Source organism: Euleptes europaea, chromosome 6 (genome assembly GCF_029931775.1).
Source record: "Euleptes europaea isolate rEulEur1 chromosome 6, rEulEur1.hap1, whole genome shotgun sequence".
Classification (NCBI taxonomy): domain Eukaryota; kingdom Metazoa; phylum Chordata; class Lepidosauria; order Squamata; family Sphaerodactylidae; genus Euleptes; species Euleptes europaea.
This window is the reverse complement of record NC_079317.1, coordinates 104,637,011-104,656,366: the sequence shown is the minus strand read 5'-3', so window position 1 is coordinate 104,656,366 and position 19,356 is coordinate 104,637,011. Positions and strand designations below refer to the sequence as shown.

At 44.1% G+C, this 19,356-nt stretch overlaps 1 protein-coding gene across 3 annotated transcripts in view; it reads left to right on the top strand.

Moving 5' to 3' along the window:
• Positions 1 to 17,747, top strand: part of CLCF1 (cardiotrophin like cytokine factor 1) — a 54,961-nt gene extending 37,214 nt beyond the window's left edge. For all 3 annotated transcript variants that reach the window (XM_056851735.1, XM_056851734.1, XM_056851733.1), the window contains exons 2-3: positions 10,853 to 11,019; positions 17,237 to 17,747. In XM_056851735.1, the coding sequence (XP_056707713.1) occupies positions 10,853 to 11,019; positions 17,237 to 17,719 (650 nt within the window). In that variant the 3' untranslated portion in view covers positions 17,720 to 17,747. The remainder of the gene's footprint in view (positions 1 to 10,852; positions 11,020 to 17,236) is intronic.
• The last annotated feature ends 1,609 nt before the right edge of the window (positions 17,748 to 19,356 follow it).

Below are 19,356 nucleotides of genomic sequence, written 5' to 3'. Positions count from 1 at the left end.
AACCAATATTTCAATAAGGCAAGAATCAGGGTTCAGTGGAACTAATATTAAAATGGCGAGGGTGTGGAAAACGGTTGTATGCAATGTCTTTGTGCCAAGGGCATGCCCTGCTGACATGCAAAAAACATACAAGAATCTTCTACAGTCAGCGTATTTCAGGAAACAGTTTTCCCTTTACAATATGCTTGCAAATGGATGTGATGCTTGTGGAAAAGCCACATGCACTGTATTCCTTTGTAAAGCAGCATAAAAATGACAGAAAAAAATTCAAGCGCACACCCATACTTGCGAAACACACTGAACATGAGTTACGATTTCAGTCTCCTGCATCTGTCCGTTGCTGATGTAGAACAAGACAGGAAATCTGCAGCTGAGGTTCACGCTGATGTTGTCTTACATCTGGCACTCAGTTACATGGTATTCTGAACTAAGAACCATTACCCTTTATCACTAATCATTCCCACCTCCACCATCCAGATACATTCTGAAACCCAAGAAGACACAAAGGAAAACGGTGAAGGGAAGGAGAGAGCCAGAGCAAATTTAACTTGGTCTAGGCACTCAAAGGACAGAATTATTCACGCATCAATTGTTGTCTCATTCTAACTGCAATTTATTAATTGGTCTTTATGCTATGAGGCTGCATGCAGGCTGAGTCCCCCCCTCCTTAAATCTGATTTTGGATTCTGTTTTTCTATAATAGAACTGGGTTGGCTAATGAATACAGGTAGCAGTGTAACATACCATGCAAGTTTGCCAAATGTATGACAACATCAGCATAAAGCCTGACCTCTACTTCCTGGCTTGTTATAGCTTGGGAAAGAATATCATGCTTAAGACATATTTAAATGTTGCTGGGTCTAAAGTCTATATTCAATCTCATGGTTAAAAATGAATTTGATCACTGAACTAAATATTGATGGTTGCCTAGATGCAAATGTTCACAAGCTAATTACAATCGTCATGCAAAAAGGGGTCAGTACATATTATTAGTACACGTAAGTGGTACTTCGAAAGGGCTGTTTTCCAGAAAGAAAGAAAGAAAGAAAGAAAGAAAGAAAGAAAGAAAGAAAGAAAGAAAGAAAGAAAGAAAGAAAGAAAGAAAGAAAGAAAGAAAGAAAGAAAGAAAGAAAGAAAGAAAGATACAACACAGGTGATACTTTATATTTTCATAAGAGGCCCACAATCATTAGTATAAATACTGATAAAGAATCAGTGAAAAAAGAAAACAAAGAAAAACGAAGTATTATTAGTGAAAGGAAGAAACTGCACACAATGAATACCCTGTGCAATTTGGTAAATGTAACTAAAACAAATAACTGAAATTTAATCATTCATCTATTATGAACATAAACAGCTGTAACTATGCAATCTATTCCTTACCAGATATTGATGTAGAAAATATAAATTACATTGCAGAAAAAACTATGTTCTAAAAATATTTGTTAGCTTTATAAGGGAGGACAGTTTGCTTCGGTGGAAATGATATACTAGTCTGTCAAGTATAACGAAAGGAAAATATTTGCTTAAAACTGCAGAAATTGATAACAAGTACCTCAAATTGGGACTTTGACATTTTGTAATTGTGTGAATGTAGTTTACTTATATTTTTGGTTAGTAAGTCTGTGCTAAGTTTTTGTATTTTCTGTGTGTGCCTATGGGGGAGACGACATTGTACTTCTACCTTGACAATACAGACCTGGTGGAAAAGAAAGTAACTGCTATCAGAAAGGCTGCTAGTCTTTGTCTAATTGAAAATTCCAGATTGCTCTGTTATGTTGCGTGGATACCTATTTAAATCTGTGCCTAGGGTTGTCAACCTACAGGAACTAGCTGGAGATTTCCTGCGATTACAACTGATCTCCAGTTGACAGAGATCAGTTCACCTGGAGAAAATGGCCGCTTTGGCAATTGGACTCTATGGCATTGAAGTCCCTCCCCTCCCCAAACCCTGCCCTCCTCAGGCTCTGCCCCAAAAACCTCCCACGGTGGTGAAGAGGGACCTGGCAACCCTACCTGTGCCTCTTAAAGTCTGAGACATGTTGTACAGCTGCTTTGAGAGCCCTAAACACTTCCCTGACTAGGGTTACCAGCTCTGGGTTGGGAAATACCTGGAAATTTTGGGGGTGGAGCCTGAGGAGGCAGCATTTGGGGAGGGGAGGGACTTCAATGGGACATATTGCCATAGAGTCCACCTTCCAAGGCGGCCATTTTCTCCAGGTAAACTGATCTCTGTTGCCTGGAGATCAGTTGTAATAGCGAGAGGTCTCCAGACACCACCTGGAGTTTGGCAACCCTATCCCTGACCTCACTCCATCAGGCCAGGAAAGGAAGGTGTGTTAGTGGAAAGGGAAGAAAGTAGAGTTGCCAACCTCCAGGTACTAGCTGGAGATCTCCTGCTATTACAACTTATTTCCAGTCGATAGAGATCAGTTCACCTGCAGCAAATGGCTGCTTTACCAATTGGACTCTATGGCATTGAAGTCCCTCTCCTCCCCAAATCCTGCCCTCCTCAGGCTCCACCCCAAAAACCTCCCACCGGTGGCAAAGAGGGACCGGGCAGCCCTAGAAGAAAGACATAATAGAACAGACAGCTTACAGGGCCCCCCTCAGCGACAGGGTGAGCTTGGCTTCTTCCAGGCTGCACTACTGAAGTTAAAGATGCAAGTATCAGTTAATCAGTGGATCAAATGCTGGCTTAGCTATCAGTCAGCCTTGTCCCTCCCACATGCTTCAGTCTGGGTATCTTAAAAATAAATTGCCTTTAAAATATTTTAGAGGCTCTACACCATTGTTTGTGCATTGGTCTACTTTTTCAACCCTATGAATGAAAAAAGAATATTTTTTTAAAGTGCAAAACTGTTGCAGCTATAGGGAAGCATCTTGATGACATCATGGGTACTAGTGAATCAGTTCTGTGCACAGCTGGCTTCTGCTTCAAACTTGCAGAGTAGTTCCCCCCCCTGAACTTGAACTTGGTGTAATCACTGTGTGGTGTGTTGTCAAATGATTGGTGCTGAAGACTAGTGGATCAACCTTCTATTTTTCAGGGGTCATTTACTTCTCGGTGTCTTTCCCTTGTGGATCTTAAGGCACTCTGTAAATCCTTGGATCTGCTTTTATGGAGTAATTTCCCCTCCCATAAGACTAAGATGATTTAAACATGAGAAGTCCTGAACTATGCCTTTTTTGCCAGATTCTAGTTCAAATCCATTTCGTATGTCCTTTAGTATGACCTTGCCCACCTAATGGGACCTTGATTATGTGCACAGTTAGAGTAAATTGTCTTGGGCTGCATACAGATGTACACATGTGCAGCAGTGAAAGTGTTGCGGAAGCACAGAGCTCACATTTGTGACACATCCAGGATCGGTTTGGGTGGGAACTGTTTTTTCTGTTTTGAAAAGAAGCCAACTGTACACTGGGCCAGACCTTGTACCAAACCACGAAGTTACCTTTTCAAGACAGTGCTGGCTGTGCACAGCGCTGATTGGCTGGCCCTTGTGTCAGTCAGAAATCCAATCTGGGAGCAAATTTCAAAGTATAAAAACAAGAGAGGGAAAGCCTTAAAACTAATAAAACTCTGAACAGCCTATTAATTGGATAACCAAGATATTGCTTCTAAAATAAAATGGAAAACAAAGCAGACAGCCTGCCTGGAGCATGGAGTGAAAGCCCATAATCAGCCTTCTAGACTGGAATATGTCCATATGGTCAAATGTGAATACAATCTGATGCTGATTTTTTCCCCCTCTTTGTAACATCTATATTTTGAACAACACAATCTCATTTTGAAAGGCTAACCAGTTTATTGTGGTGTGAACTCTCATAGAAAAGAGTCAACTTAATCAGTTGCATAAGAAGGACTGATAAAATGTTGGAAATACCCACAGAGGGTATTTGGTCCAGATGAGAAGTGGAATTTTTTTTTTTTTTGCCTTCTCCTCCTCTCCTTCTCCTCCTCCTCTTTTTCTGCCTTCGCCTCCACCTCTGCCTCATGGCACTCTTGTGTACTTTGGCTTTTATCTGGTTTTCCTGCAATCATTCCTAAACCTGCCTCACTATAGTCTTTCGGGAAAATTGCAACAAAGCCAGGGTGGTTACCATGTGGACAGAAAAGTGTGGATCTTTCCCAGTCCTGCTGACATTAGTGCCATTTCCCCTGCCCAGTCTCCCATGGCAACCACCCACACCCACACATACACCCCACAGCAGCACAGGGCCTTTTGGGTTTGGGGGGTGTGTGAATTGGTGATTGACAAATCATGACATCATTATAATGTTATGCAAATGTACCTGTCAGGTCCTTTGAATTCCCAGCTTTATTTATTTTTAAAGTAAGTCTCTAGCTTTTTGTTGTTGCAGAGATACACCTTTTTCAGCCCCCTTTAGAGGACATTATACTAATCAGCCTGGAATAGCTACTGGTACTCAGAGACCAGATTTGGCCCTAAGGCTTCTAGTTGCTGATACCTATAATAAACTACTGCTATAATACCAAATGTGATACAATAACTTTTTGTGGTGGGAGAGCTACCCATAATCCTTATTTAAACAATGAAATACAGTGTTGATTTGTTAATTAATTCTATTTTGAAAAAAAAATAGGCTGTCCATTAAATTTTTAGGAATTCTAAATCTCTGGATCTGATGGTATATGTGAAATGCTTTAGTATGAGACTTTGCATTACAGACATTCCATTTCACAATGTTCTACATTCAGTTCTCTCATTAAATCATAAAGCGCACCCCATGTTAATTACAACTTCATGTTCATCTCAGCAGTTCAGTCATCTTAGCCCTGTTTGCAACAGGGGCCCAATGTAATCGTGTTTTAGCCTTCAACTATTCCAAGACTGAAAGGCCATAATGGGCTGTTGTGACCATAGCTTCTGACCCCCAAATGCTTAGGGAAAGGAATATAATCAGACTTGTGAAGGCAAATAAATCATGGCTTAAAAATCTTTTGCAGATGAATGTAAGTAACTGGTGTGATAAATGACAAGTGCCAATCAGTTATACATTGTGGCAAAGATCAGTTGGTAAAATGGGGTCATTTGAACAAGAAGGCCGAATGTATAATCATTTGTCTAGAAGTGAAGACGGTAGGTCACGTTCTTTGGCTGTGACCAGATGGCAGCTTTCACCACAGCAGATTTAGTGCTGTAAACACGAAACCAGAAGTGGGGAAAACCTATCTCAGAATTAGAGTTGCCAACCTCCAGGTGGTCCAACAAAACCTGACACAGAATGGCAAAATCAGCTTATAGTCTCTTTATTATCACCTCTTATATAACCACATACACATTAAAGAATCTTAACAAAACCTATAGTGTGCAGTCCAAATTCTTAATCAAAAAGTCCATATATGAGTCCACAGAACTGTGTTAACTGTGTTAAGAATCCATGTACTTGCTGTGCTCAAGTTGTCACTCAGTTCCTCTGCAGGAGAGCATGTTAGTTCCTCCTGCAGAGGAACTGAGTGACAACTTGAGCACAGCAAGTGCATGGATTATTAACACAGTTTTGTGGACTCAAATATGGACTTTTTGATTAAGAATTTGGACTGCACACTATAGGTTTTGTTAAGATTCTTTAATGTGTATGTGGTTATATAAGAGGTGATAATATAGAGACTATAAGCTGATTTTGCCATTCTGTGTCAGGTTTTGTTGTAACTAACATATTGCACGGAGGTGTCATAATTCTTAACCTCCAGGTGGTGGATGGAGATCTCCTGCTATTGCAACTGATCTCCAGGCAACAGAGATCAGTTCACCTGGAGAAAATGGCCACTTTGAAAGATGGACTCTATGGCATTATGTCCCCATTGAAGTCCCTCCCCTCCCCAGACCCTGCCCTCCTCAGGCTCCACCCCCAAAATCCCCTGGTAGTTCGCAACCCGGAGCTGGCAACCCTACTCAGAACAGAGGCAGCAACTAGTGGTGGAGGTTTTGTTGCCCTTGAACTAGGCCATCCATGGTGACCTTACAAGCCCCTGATCTGCTATGGGCTAGAGTAGCAGCTATCAAAGGGGGCATAGTCCCACAATTAACATACGGGTTGCAGGCTCAGGAGTTCTGATTCAGTGAATTGGACACTTGCCAACACCTCCATCTGGAAGTGCCCTTTGATTAGGGTTGCCAACCTCCAGGCGATGGCTGGAGATCTGCTGGGATTACAACTGATCTTCAGCCGACAGAGATCAGTTCACCTGGAAAAAATGGCTGCCTTGGAATGTGGACACTATGGCATTATACCCCAAACCCTGCCCTCCTCAGGCTCTGGATCCAAAATCTCCAGGTATTTCCCAACCCGGAGTAGGCAAACGCTAGGAAGGAATAATCTGGGAAGCAGTGAAAGGATCTAACAGCCGCAATAGGCTACCGATTGTAGTTTGCAAAGCTTCTCGTGAGATTCTGTGGCTCATAAGGGTTTGTAGTTATTGACTGTGCAAGAAGGAAAACAACAAGCAAGGAGTAGGGAAGTTCTTTTCTTTTTCTTTTTGGTAAGTCTAAGACCATATAAGAATGTCATGCTCTGCTGTGATTTCCTTTTTCAAAACAGATATTGAAATACTAGAGGGGAAAGGCATCTGAAGGGCCATAATAATCCCAATATGTCTCACAGTGAGGAATTTAATAAGTTCTTATCTGATATGCATGAGATCACTTGGTTCTACTTCCTAGGAGACAATATAATGAAAATACTTTTTAAAAACAATATTTTTAGTAACAAATTCAACCTTTTCCACTGGAACACCTACAGTGCCCTCCTAAGCTGAGCGACACCCTTACAAATCCACTTGAAAGGATTGCACCATTAGAAACACATCTGACTTGCACTTGTAACATATAATTGATAAGCTATACTCCTCGGTAGTTTAAAAAAGTTTCCAAATCTTTCTGGTTCAATGGAAGACATTCAGCAACCTCTAGCTTCCACTATAGTTCTACACAGGTGATAATTCACAGATAATTCACTACTACTACACAGGTGATGTTTTCTTATTTTGCTCATTTGGGCATAGATGTGATGGATCAGGTTTTTAATTACTGGCATTTTCCGAACTTTTATGACCAGTCACTAATTGTGGCTGTACCATTCACTCCTTTTCTGGCTCCTATCTCCTATGTACCTACTTAGCTATCACATTTTTATTTTACCCTTCCTCCAACAAGCTCTGGATGGCATACCTAGATCTTCCATCCTCATTTATCCTCTATGACTGGCCATGGTCACCTGATGAGATGCGTGAGAGTGGGGATTTGAACCCATGTTTCCCTGGTACTATACTGACCAGCACAATACTTTGCCTTTTCATCTGGCAACTGGTAAATATTCTAAGCTGCTGCTTGTAGACACCTGGTCAGTCTCCTACAAATCTTATTAATACAATGTTCTCTGGAAGGTTTCATAAGCTCTCACAATGGATATCCCATTTTTTAAAAAATCATGTATTTTCCCATTCATATGAAGCTGCCTGCCTGTGCATGGAATGCTACACAGGAATGCAGGCCCAGCTTGTTTAAAAATCCCATGTCTAGTTTGGCCCTAACTGGCAGCAGCTCTCAGGTATCTTGGGTTGAGGTCTTTCATGTCACTTGTTACTGAATCCTTTTAACTGGAGAGTAACAGAGCTTGAACCTGGGACCTTCTGCAGGCAAAGCAGATACTCTACTACTGAGCCACACCCCCATCCCATACTTCTATGATTGTGTAATCTAGCAGACAATAGATGTACACCAGAATAACCAAAGGGTGTGCATTAAAACTAAACAAGAGAGAACAAATAAAAACAAATCCTAAAACAATGCCCCTAGAAATTAAGTGACTCGTTGAAACAAGATTGCATGGATCTTTCTAATTAATCTGCATTTACTCATCTAGGTATAGATCTTGCTGTCTTGAATTATACTCATCTTATAAAATCATCTTGGTGTATCCCCTTCTTTTTAATAGGAATGGGTTAATACCTGTTTGGGCTCTGCATGTAGCAGACACTGGAAATCTCCATACCATGCTCCAAACCTCATACTACCTTGACTATGCAAAGTATCCTAAGGACGTGTTAAAAAATACAGGTCTTGAACAGAGAGACCATTGATCTGCACTCATCTTTTGTGGAGCAGGAAGACACATAAGATTCCAAAAGGAAAGCATTGTAAACTTTACCATACTTCTCTATGGAGGAGGAGGTGACCCCTTCTGGACCCCATAAAATTGGACCCCCTGTCCCAAACTTTACCAAACTTTGGGATTTGTGCAAAGAGAGTCCCTTGAAGCTTCGCTGTGAATTTGGTGACTCTACCTTGAAAAATGCCCCCCCCCCAGGAGAATTTTTTAAAAACTTACTTTTCACAGTAGTAGAAAAGGGCAAGAGTCCAGTAGCACCTTAAAGACTAACAAAAATATTTTCTGGTAGGGTATGAGCTTTCGTGAGCCACAGATCACTTCTTCAGATACAGCTAGAATGTGAATCCATCTGTCTTTAAGTAGAGGAGAGTGAATTCAGACAAGCATTAGTAGGTAAATGTGAACAGTATGTAAATGTGAATAGCAGGCGTGATGGGATGAGGTGTGGTATGCAGAAGAGTCTGTGGACATCAGTATGTGGACATCAGCAGGCGTGATGGGATTAGGTGTGGTATGCAGAAGAGTCTGTGGACATCAGAACACGTCAGTATGTCTCCAATGAACATATGTAGTTCAGAGATAGAGCTGGCCATTGTAATCATGCTTCCCGCTCCTTGCACTTTCATTGTGTTTGACTGGAATGTTTTAAGGAGAGCTGGAAGACTTTACTAAGATTTTAATAAGGAGAGTTGGCAAGACCCTTTATAAGACAGCCAGCAGGAAGTGAAATTGTTATCTGGAGTCTCCTGCTGGTTGGGAGTATGGGGGTCCCTGAGGTCCATTTTGTTAACTACTCCTTGAAATCTGCAAAGGAATCTGTAAACAAGATAAGCACTGAATTGTGTAAAATGAGTAGGAGAAGGATTGGGTGGGCACTGTCCCCAGCGTGAAGCTCAACGGAAGCACTGAAGCAGGCTAGAATAATCCAGGCTGGGCTGACAGGAAAATGCCGCAGGATAGTCTTTAATGAAGCATGAGTGGCCAGGGCTGGGCTGTATGTTTCATGGGCGAATCATCAAGTAGGAGACATTGGCATGTGTAACGGGTAGGTTTGTATGGTGGCTATGCAGGCATGATCCCCATTTTCGGCACCCGTCTCCTGAAATCAGAGGATATGCATACATACCCTTCAAATTTGTTAGCAGAAAATAGATTTGCTTAGCAAGACAAATTAAGAAGCCAGTTCTGGGTATTCCCACTGAAGACTTGTGAAGATATTTTCCAAATATGCAGTTTCTGTGCAATCCAGAACATTGTACGTTTAATCATAGTGTTAGACTAGTATCTGGGACACCCAGGTTATAACTTCTACTTGTGCCGTGGAAGCTCGCTGAGCCAGTCACACTCTCTCAGCCTAACCTACTTCACAGGTTTGTTGTGAGGATAAAATACAGAAGAGGAGCATGCTGTAAGCTGCCTTGGGTCCCCCTTAGGGAGAAAGGTGGGGTACAAATGAAGTAAATAAGCAGGATCCAACATCTCAAAATGCTAAAATATTCAGAATTACAACATTGATGGTATATTAGTAAGCTTGTTAAATTCAGTTTCTTGGTCATCATTAGTTCAACATAAAACTTTGAGACAAAATGTGGGTACACATTAAGTACACTCCACAGATACATTCAAATAATAAAAAAGAGTTACTGAACCAATGAAATAGATAGCTAAAAAGTTTAATGCCCAGCAGTGAGCAAGAATTAAGTCCCAGAACTCCCTCCAGCTAGGGTTGCCAACTCTAGGTTGGGAAATTCCTGGAGATCTGGGAGTGGAGCCTCAGGAGGGCAGAGTTTGGGGCGAGTAGGGACCTCACCAGAAAGTCTGCCCTCCAAATCAGCCATTTTCTCCAGAGGAATTGATCTCTGTCATCTGTAGATCAGTTGTAATTCCGGGAGATCTCCAAGCTCTACTTGGAGGTTGGCAACACTACCACCCTACTGGATGGCAACCGAACCAACGCTCTCTCATCCATTAGTATAATAAAAGTAACTTTAAAAAAAACAAAACTTGCTTTGCCTGAAAAGAAAATCTTTTGTCTCAAGCACTGATTCTTTGTGTGGGTTTGGCCCATCCTTCAAGGACCTATGCAGTATATAGCAGCACTGCAGGGTGAAGTGGAAGGAGGGGAAGCCGGCAATATGAGAGAGAGGCCTTCACTCCTAGAGCCATGCTGGTTAATGGCCTCGGTTTCCACAGTTTACATTGTATCTTGGTGGTTTCCCACTAAGTGCATGAATGGGCTCTGATAGCGGTGCATGGGCCCAGAGGAAAATAAAGAGTTTTGGGGTGAGTGGGTTGTGGCAGGAGGGGAGGGCCATTAGAGTAATTCTGCTTATATGAAAAGGAGGAGTCACCACCTAGGTAGTGTGGGTGGTGGGTGGGGAGAGACTGGCTGCTTGATAGTGTATTTTTGTGGCTGGCTTCCTCTCCCAAGGATTACTCATAGTAGGCCAGTGTCAAAGTGTCCTCCACCACTCTCAACTTAATAACTCCTGTGGCCCTGTGGATTCTTGCTGCACAAGCGCAGATATCATGGCAGGTATTGAAATAGATGCGATGGGACAGGGCTTTCGAAACAGACCTCTTTAAGCACATTGTTCCTGTGACTTGTCCTGGGAATGATGGGGTGGGGCGGGGTGGGGCTGGGCAACGTAGGCTTTGCTCCCCCTGTCACAGTGCTCCCTTCGCCCACACCGCCTTACAAGTGTGCTCCCTGCAGGAGATTCGTGGGGGATCCTTGCCTTCCTGTGTGCCACGCTCTGGAACCTTCCTGTGGTGCCCGCATTGAACAGCACGGACCAAGTGACCACCAGACAGTCCATCCAGCAGACGTACGACCTCACTCGCTATCTGGAACACCAGCTGCACGCGCTTGCAGCCACTTATGTGAGTGTAGAAGCTTTGGGAGAGTCAAGACACTACCGAGTTGAGTAACCTACTAGAAACCCCCTTCCTGTGTGCCCTTTCCTCCTGCCCAGTTTCTAATTCTGAGTCTGTAAACTGTGCCTCCCTTCCTCTCCCAACCCACTCTGATTTCTCGGCAGCAAGATGAGGTCAGATTGTGTCCCCCCAAAACACACACACACACACACACACTGGGTTGAGAGTTCAGTGAATCTCACACATGGTCACATCCAAAACTGAGTCCTGAAAGCTCAGTGCCAGGAATGAGGATACCAAAAGAAGACAGAATCAGCCTCTCCTTGTGTGAAGGGATGTGAAGAGAGGCAGACAGTCTTTGAACTGCCTGCAGCACCTTCAGATAGGGGCCCTATCTGAAATGTCTCTTATGCAATAGGAACAGTTAAAATATCGCTCTCTACCCAGCTATGGCCCTCGCTTGGCAGCTTATCTGACACGCTGCCCCCGCCCTGCCTTCAAGCACCGGTGGAGTCTCCCTGTTTACAATCTGTTGTGCATCTCCTGATGGGGTGAGGTGAGGCTTTCGTCTGTCAGAACTCGCCAGGGGAACGCCCGGCTGTGTGGAGAGGAGAGACTGGGGCAGCCCCTCTGCCTGCGTGGTATCCCCTGCTCCCTGGCCTACCTGGCGTTCCAAACCCTACCCCTTGGCAAGATTTCTTGGCACTGGATACTGAAAGCAATCATGAGAGTGGAAAGAAGAAATACATTTGAATTTGGCACTAGAACATTTAAGAGCTCATACTTTCCAGCATAACTGGCTTCTGGAAACTTCCTTTTTAAAATGGAACCTGAGAAACTTAAATCCTCACCCAAACCCAATGACCATGGTGGAAAGTGCCATCAAGTTGCAGCTGACTTATGGCAACCCCATAGAGTTTTCAAGGCAAGAGATGTTCACAGGTGGTTTCCCATTGCCTGGCTCTGGACTTCCTTGGTGGTCTCCATCCACATACTGGCCAGGGCCAACCCTGCTTAGCTTCCAAGATTTGACTAGATCGGGCTAGCCTGGGCCATCCAGATCAGGGTGCCAGTGATTATACAGGGTGCATTTTCATGAGCCACTAGGCAGGGCTAAATGCATATCCAACATGAAGCCCACCTTGATAAGTTAGTGTGCATCTTCATCCTGTCTCTAACAAAAAAGGGGTGGAGAAGGTTTGCCAACCCTGATTTGGGAAATACCTGGAGATTTTGGGGATTAAGCCTCGGGAGGGTGGGGTTTGGGGAGGGGCCTCAGTGAGGTATAGTGCCAGAGAGTCCACCCTCCAAAACAGCCATTTCTACTGGGGAACTGGTCTTGGTTGTCTAGAGATCAATTGTAATAGCGGGAGAGCTCCAGATGCCACCTGGAGGTTGGCAACCCTAGGGCAGGGTGATCCTAGGCCAGGATGATGACCATAGTCTTTCTTTCTGACTTTTTCTGACTTTCCTACTTTGGTACTGAAACAAGGGGCTGAAATGCTGCAACATGGGGCATTGTTGCATATTCTTTGTCGACTGGAATGAACCTAATGAAATGGCATTATTTTGATAATTCATATTAATTGTTTGCTTAATGAGCAAACAGAATAGAGGAACTTAGGATGCAGGGCTGTCCTGGAATATGAATCCAACAGGATACATGCCCCCCATATGTATGTGGCCACATGTAATGAATGTCTTTGTGGGTATGTCACCCTCAGCACTCAGGGTTGGAAACACCAATTGGTGGTGGGTTCCCATGATGTGTATATGCATGTAAGCAATACAGGTGCAGTCAGATCATGCAGTGTATACAATTTCCTACACGCAAGCAATGTCTGTGTATGAAATTTGTTAACACTTTACAGCAGCCCTCAAAATGTAACGTCTAAGTTGGTTCCAGTTTTCTGCAGATGAAATATATTGCTAACAGCAGTCACAGCGGGTTCTTTATTTGCAGCTTGAACCTGGCTTCACAACACCCCTTACACATATACACTTAACCAAGATGAATGATAGATCAATTCTTCATTTTGTTGCTCCTTTTGTGCTTCACTGGGCCATCCATTTTTAAAAGAAACATTTAAAATAGCTCTTGTAGGTTATCCGGGCTGTGTGACCGTGGTCTTGGTATTTTCTTTCCTGACGTTTCGCCAGCAGCTGTGGCAGGCATCTTCAGAGGAGTAACACTGAAGGACAGTGTCTCTCAGTGTCAAGTGTGTAGGAAGAGTAATATATAGTCAGAAAGGGGTTGGGTTTGAGCTGAATCATTGTCCTGCAAAAAGTATCAAAGGTAATGTGCTAATCATTGTCCTGTAAGTATCAAGATAATCCAAAGCCATTGAAATTCATAAACATCAGCACAACTTTAACAGAAAAGAAGAGAGTTTAAGAATGAATAAGGCTTGGCTTCCTGTCCTGAAAACCTCCAGACTAACAAAGACTACAGTCCACAATAGCCATGCAGATTAGCTTTGGATTTCACACATTAACAGATCACTTCAGGATACAACGGTTCCATATTAACATACCATACCCTCATTAGCACATTATCTTGATACTTACAGGACAATGATTAGCACATTACCTTTGATACTTTTTGCAGGACAATGATTCAGCTCAAACCCTCCCTTTCTGACTATATATTACTCTTCCTACACACTTGACACTGAGCGACACTGTCCTTCAGTGTTACTCCTCTGAAGATGCCTGCCACAGCTGCGGGCGAAACGTCAGGAAAGAAAATACCAAGACCACGGTCACACAGCCCGGATAACCTATAAGAACCAATGAACTCTGACCGTGAAAGCCTTCGACAATATTTAAAATAGCATTTGTATGTCAGTACACATAAATGTTCACTTTACAAAAAAAATCACAAACATTTTGAAATCAGTTGTAAACTGCTCCAAGGATTGTGATGCTGGAGAGTTATTAGTGATGTCACAAGTACTAGCCTATATGAGCTGACCACAACTTATCCTGAAACATACTAGAAGGAGCTGACCACAACTTATCCTGAAACATACTAGAATTCTGCAGAATTGTTTTCAGAAAAATCTACATGTGCTTTTAAAGCAGCACAGGTCATTTCAAACCATCTTTGCCATAACTAAAACATGTGTGTCGTCAGATGATATAAGAGATGAGGCAGGCTGAGGTAGGAGCTCAGTTATTATGTGGTACCACTATGGTATCATGTTGCACTGAGAGGACCACATGGAATCAGAGCTGCCCTAAAAGCCTAACAATTTAATACAGCACAGCTCCCCATAATACTATTTGCTGCCATTATATTTTCTTTTCCCTCCCAAAGACTGGATCTCCTGAGGTCAATCCCCTTACCTACTGCTTTTCCCTGAGTAGGCTGACGTTCAGTGATGCATAGTGATTGACAACTGAATGGTTCAGCATCTCACAGGAAACCAGTTGATTCGGCTGCCTTGTTTGCAGCTCTTTGAGGGTTGCTGCAATTTCTGCCAGGGGATTTCTGTTTAAGCAAAGCCATTTCCATATGTGATGATGTAAGGAGTTGGTACAGAAGGCTGTTCAAACATTCTGTGAAAATATAATACCAGGGTCTCATCCATATTGGTATTATTATTCTCCCAGACACCCACCTGCTATGAATTCACACATGCCACTTAAGAAACCTTTTCTGCCACTGCTCATGTGCATGTGTGAAAAACAACTCTGAACAACTGATTCATGCAGGAAGGTTGATTTACAATTGCCTTTCAGCCTCTGCATGATTTACAATGCAACTGAGAAAGCACAAGTCTTATTGTTAGAGCCAAACAAATGAGATGCTAGGCGATCTCTGCCCAATAAAGGTAAATTGCATATGGGATGGGACAGTTGGTATCAGAGGTGCAGTGCTTGGGAAGACGGGTGTAGTGCTGTGCCCTACCAGATTTTGCTGACTGAACCCAACCCCCTGTCTATTATTAGTCTGTTTATATGTATATTCCCCCTCCAGGGCTAATAACAGTTTTGATCAGCAAAATCACTTGGGGGAGGGGAGGGTTAAACTCCTTCTCTCACTGTGCTGCAGGCCCAGATCCCTTCATCTGTCTCCCAGCATCTTGGCTTTTTTGTTCACATCACTCATCAGTCAGGGAATATTAAATATTAAATGCATATATACCCAACTCCTTGCAGCTGCAGATAAAGCTTTGACTGTACAGCCTATGTCCAAGAAAGCAAACAAAAAGAATCCAAGACTAGTTTTGAAAGTTTCTTGTGATTTGGCGGTGGGCCTAGGGCAGTGGTGCCCAACCTTTTTTTGGCCATGCCCCACCTAAGCATCTCTAAAATCCTGATGCCCCCCTCCCGTGACATATAATTCTTAGCAGGCTTTCCCCCTCTCCATTGTCACCAGCTGACCGCCGTGTACATTCTGATTTTAATTTTAAAAATGTGTATGTCACAATATATATTTATATACTGTATATGAGGCCCAGTGCCGGATTTACGTATAAGCGAAACAAGCTATAGCTTAGGGCCCCCCTCTCTTGGGGGTCCCCCAAAAAATTTAAAGGAAAAAAAACAACTGGATGTACATTTCCAAAATATAAGATAAAAAACAAAATAAAACCTACATACAGCAACAGTGTTTTTGGTTGTGTAGGCTCCTATGATGTAAGTCATGGGCCCCACCTGCTAGCGGGGGCCCCATTACCTTCAATAGCTTAGGGACTCATCAAACCTAAATCTGGCCCTGATGAGGCCCCTAGAACCATAAGAAATGCAAAAAAATTCACTGTTAATAACTCATTCTCGAATTGCCCCCCTTAAAAATCAAACTGCTCCCCTGTGGGGCGTGTGCCCCACATTGGGAACCACTGGCCTAGTGTGTGTATTGGGGGATTCATTATCATTCAACATTTAGGGACATTTTGGTTATTCAGATAGCCCATTAAAGAAGTAGAGAGAATTCCAGCCTGCTGATTTGGGCCTTAGGCGGTCTGAGAAGGCTGAATTCACCATCTCTTGAAAATGCCCATGAAGAAAAACAAACTCAGCAAGGAAAGGTTTTGTACGATGCATCCTAAGTGCTACAGCTGGCCAGCCCTTTTCATCTCCTCCAACAGTGCTCCTCCCACATATGCTTTCCCACCTGGCTGCCTCCCACCACCTTCCTTCGCTTCTCTTGTCCTGCAAAATCCATGCCCTTAAGAGAACTACTCCTTTCTCACTTCCCCTGCTGGTCTCACGGTGCTGGCCACTTCCCTGCCTACCCTATTAGTTGGTTTGTGCTGTTGTTTGGGGAGCACCGTCTCCACTTGCCCTCAGGCGACACAGAGGAAATTAATTTGTCTCCTGAGCTTGTCAGATTGCTCACATACCCGCAGGCCTTAACACATCTCTCTTCCGCTCTGTGCTTCACCCTACCCGCCTATCCTCACTGCCCGGGCAATCCTGCTGCTCCGCAGGGCACTGGTGCTGGCAGTGGGGTGGGGAATCCCAGGAACGCAACTCAGCAGGGCAGGCAGGTGTTAGTGAATTGTGTCTGTGCGCACATGTATCCACCGGAATGTGCAGGGGAAAGGGGGGGGATTTCAGTATGTATATGTATTTGAATATATATACATATGTTTGTGTGTGTGTTGCAGGGCTGATTGCAATAGCTGCCTCCAGTCAAGAGGCAACATTAGCATATACATATATTGGGAGTCTCAATAGATCCAAGCATATTTGCATACACAGGGATATGTCTGTACAAGCATATGCATTGGTATGTCAGCCAATGTATGCGTGCATCTTAATACCACAATGCCACATTTATTTATTTTCTTACTTAATTTATACTCCACCTTTCTCCTCAATGGGGACCCAAAGAGGCTTACAATATGCTTCTCCTCTCCTATGTTGTATTGTCACAACAACAACCCTGTGAGGTAGGTAGGGCTGAGAGTGTGTAACTAGCCCAAGGTCACTCAGCGGGCTTCTGTGGAAGAGTGTGCATTTGAACCTGGGTCTCCCAGAGCCTACTCTGTCACTCTAACCACTGCCGTACATTGGCTCTCATGCAAAGTGTGTGCTTAATCTTAGTCTTAATCTTAGGTCTGAAGGACTGAAGTGGCTCCATCTCATAATGTGCATCTCATGGCCCTAGTGAGCAGGAATGGGAGGTTAAGGATATGAGGAAGATGGGTGAGAAAGTACATGGAGCTCCTAGAAGAGTTGGATTTTAATGCCTTCTTGTCTTTTTCTTCAGCTCAACTACTTGGGACCACCTTTCAATGAGCCGGACTTTGACCCTCCCCGGCTAATCGGGGCAGAGGCTGTGCCCAGCGCCACTGTGGACTTCCAGCTGTGGCGCAGCCTGAATGACAATGCACGGCTAGCGGCCAATTACCGGGCCTACAGCCACTTACTGTGCTACCTGAGGACCATGGATGGAGCCACCCCAACCGCCATGCCAACTTTACGCCACAGCCTGGCCCACTTCCGCGCCAGCCTGCAAGGGCTGTTGGGCTCTATTGCTGGCATCATGGCTTCTCTGGGCTACCCACTTCCGCCTCCAGTGCCTGATGGGACGCCTAGCCCGAACAGCCACTTCCTGCGGAAGATGGATGACTTCTGGTTGCTGAAAGAGCTGCAGACTTGGCTGTGGCGCTCAGCCAAGGACTTCAACAGGCTGCGCAAGAGGGTGCCGCCTTCTGCTGTTATGCTGCACCTTGAAACGAGGGTCTTTTGACCCCTGCCCTTCACCATTCTTTGTCTCATCACCTCAACCACTGGTGGCATCCGTGCCCTTCAAAGGCCTATGGTTTTTCAAAGCCCTATGAATCCACTCTCCCAACCCACCTCAAAAAAATGTCCCCCTGCTTTATGGTGCTGCACTGCTCTCGTTCATGAAGCTGTGCCTCTAGGTGAGCATACTCTCACCTACCCATTCCCTTCCTTCCTTCCTCCTCCTCCTTAGTTTCCTATATTTTTCTTATTCCTTCCTTCCCAGAGGGGACTATTAATTTTCCAGAAGGAGAGGAAGAACCCTGCTCCCTCCCACCTCAGTGATGAGCAATAAAGCCCTGGCCGCAGGGCAGCAAACATCTGGCAACCGCCACCTCTGACAATCCAACTCCTTAATTTGTGCCAGTCAGAAGTTACAGTTAGGCCTCACATTGGCGAGACTGGGCAGTACTGAGGGAAGCACATATCAAGTTCATCAAAGCCGAGAGCTCCGGCAGAAAATGGGTAGGGCCATCATCCTAGCAGTCATCACCGCCTGCTTGTACTTCTCCTTCCATGCTGTGGCAGGCAGGCAGGTGAAGCTGTGTGGTTTACATTGACACCAGCAAGGGAGGGGAAGGAGATGGAGAGTTTCCCATGTAAGGCCCCATACTGCGGTGTCTCCCCTTCCCTCTCTGCCCGCCGCCCTTTCTCTCCCCCCCACCCCCGGTCAGGTTGTGTTATTCTCAGTTTGTCCGTATTAATATTTATTTATTTTCAGATGTTATTTATTAGATTGTATTTATTGCAGAATTTCTATTCTTGTATTAACAAATAAAAGGCTTTCTCCAGGAGTTGTGCTGGCCTTCTCTCTCTCCAAAGCATATTTATTTATTTGGTGCATTTTTATCCTACCCTTCGTCCAAGGTGCTCAGAGTGTTATATATTCATTCTCCCTTCCATTTTATCCTCATAACAATCCTGTGAGATAGGCTAGGCTTTGAAAGAATAACTGACTCAAGGTCACTTGGAAAGCTTCATGGCAGAGTGGGGATTTGAACCTGGGCTTCCCAATTTCAAGGAGCCTCGTGGCGCAGAGTGGTAAGCTGCAGCCCAAGCTCTGCTCACAACCTGAGTTCGATCCCAACGGTAGTTGGTTTCAGGCAGCCGGCTCAAGGTTGACTCAGCCTTCCATCCTTCTGAAATCGGTACAATGAGTACCCAGCTTGCTGGGGGTAAAGGGAAGATGACTGGGGAAGGCACTGGCCAACCACCCCGTAAACAAAGTCTGCTTAGTAAACGTTGGGATGTGACGTCACCCCATGGGTCAGGAATGACCCGGTGCTTGCACAGGGAACCTTTACCTTTACCCCAATTTCTCTTCTGACACTCTAACCACTACATCACACCGGCTCTGGGCACAGCCCCGTCTTATGTGGTTTGAATCTCTGTATAAGAAACTTCCTCATATTGACCTTTCACCAAAAAGACCACAATTAAGAAGCATGTAGCCTCCGCCCTAGAGGATCTGCTACTGTGCCATAAGCCCAAGCAACCTCTTATATGTTCTGCAAACAATGCTGTGGATTGGGGAAGCATTTCTTACAAAATTATAGCATTGCCCCCAGAGTCTCCTTGCCACCCTCCCCCTCCTTTATGATA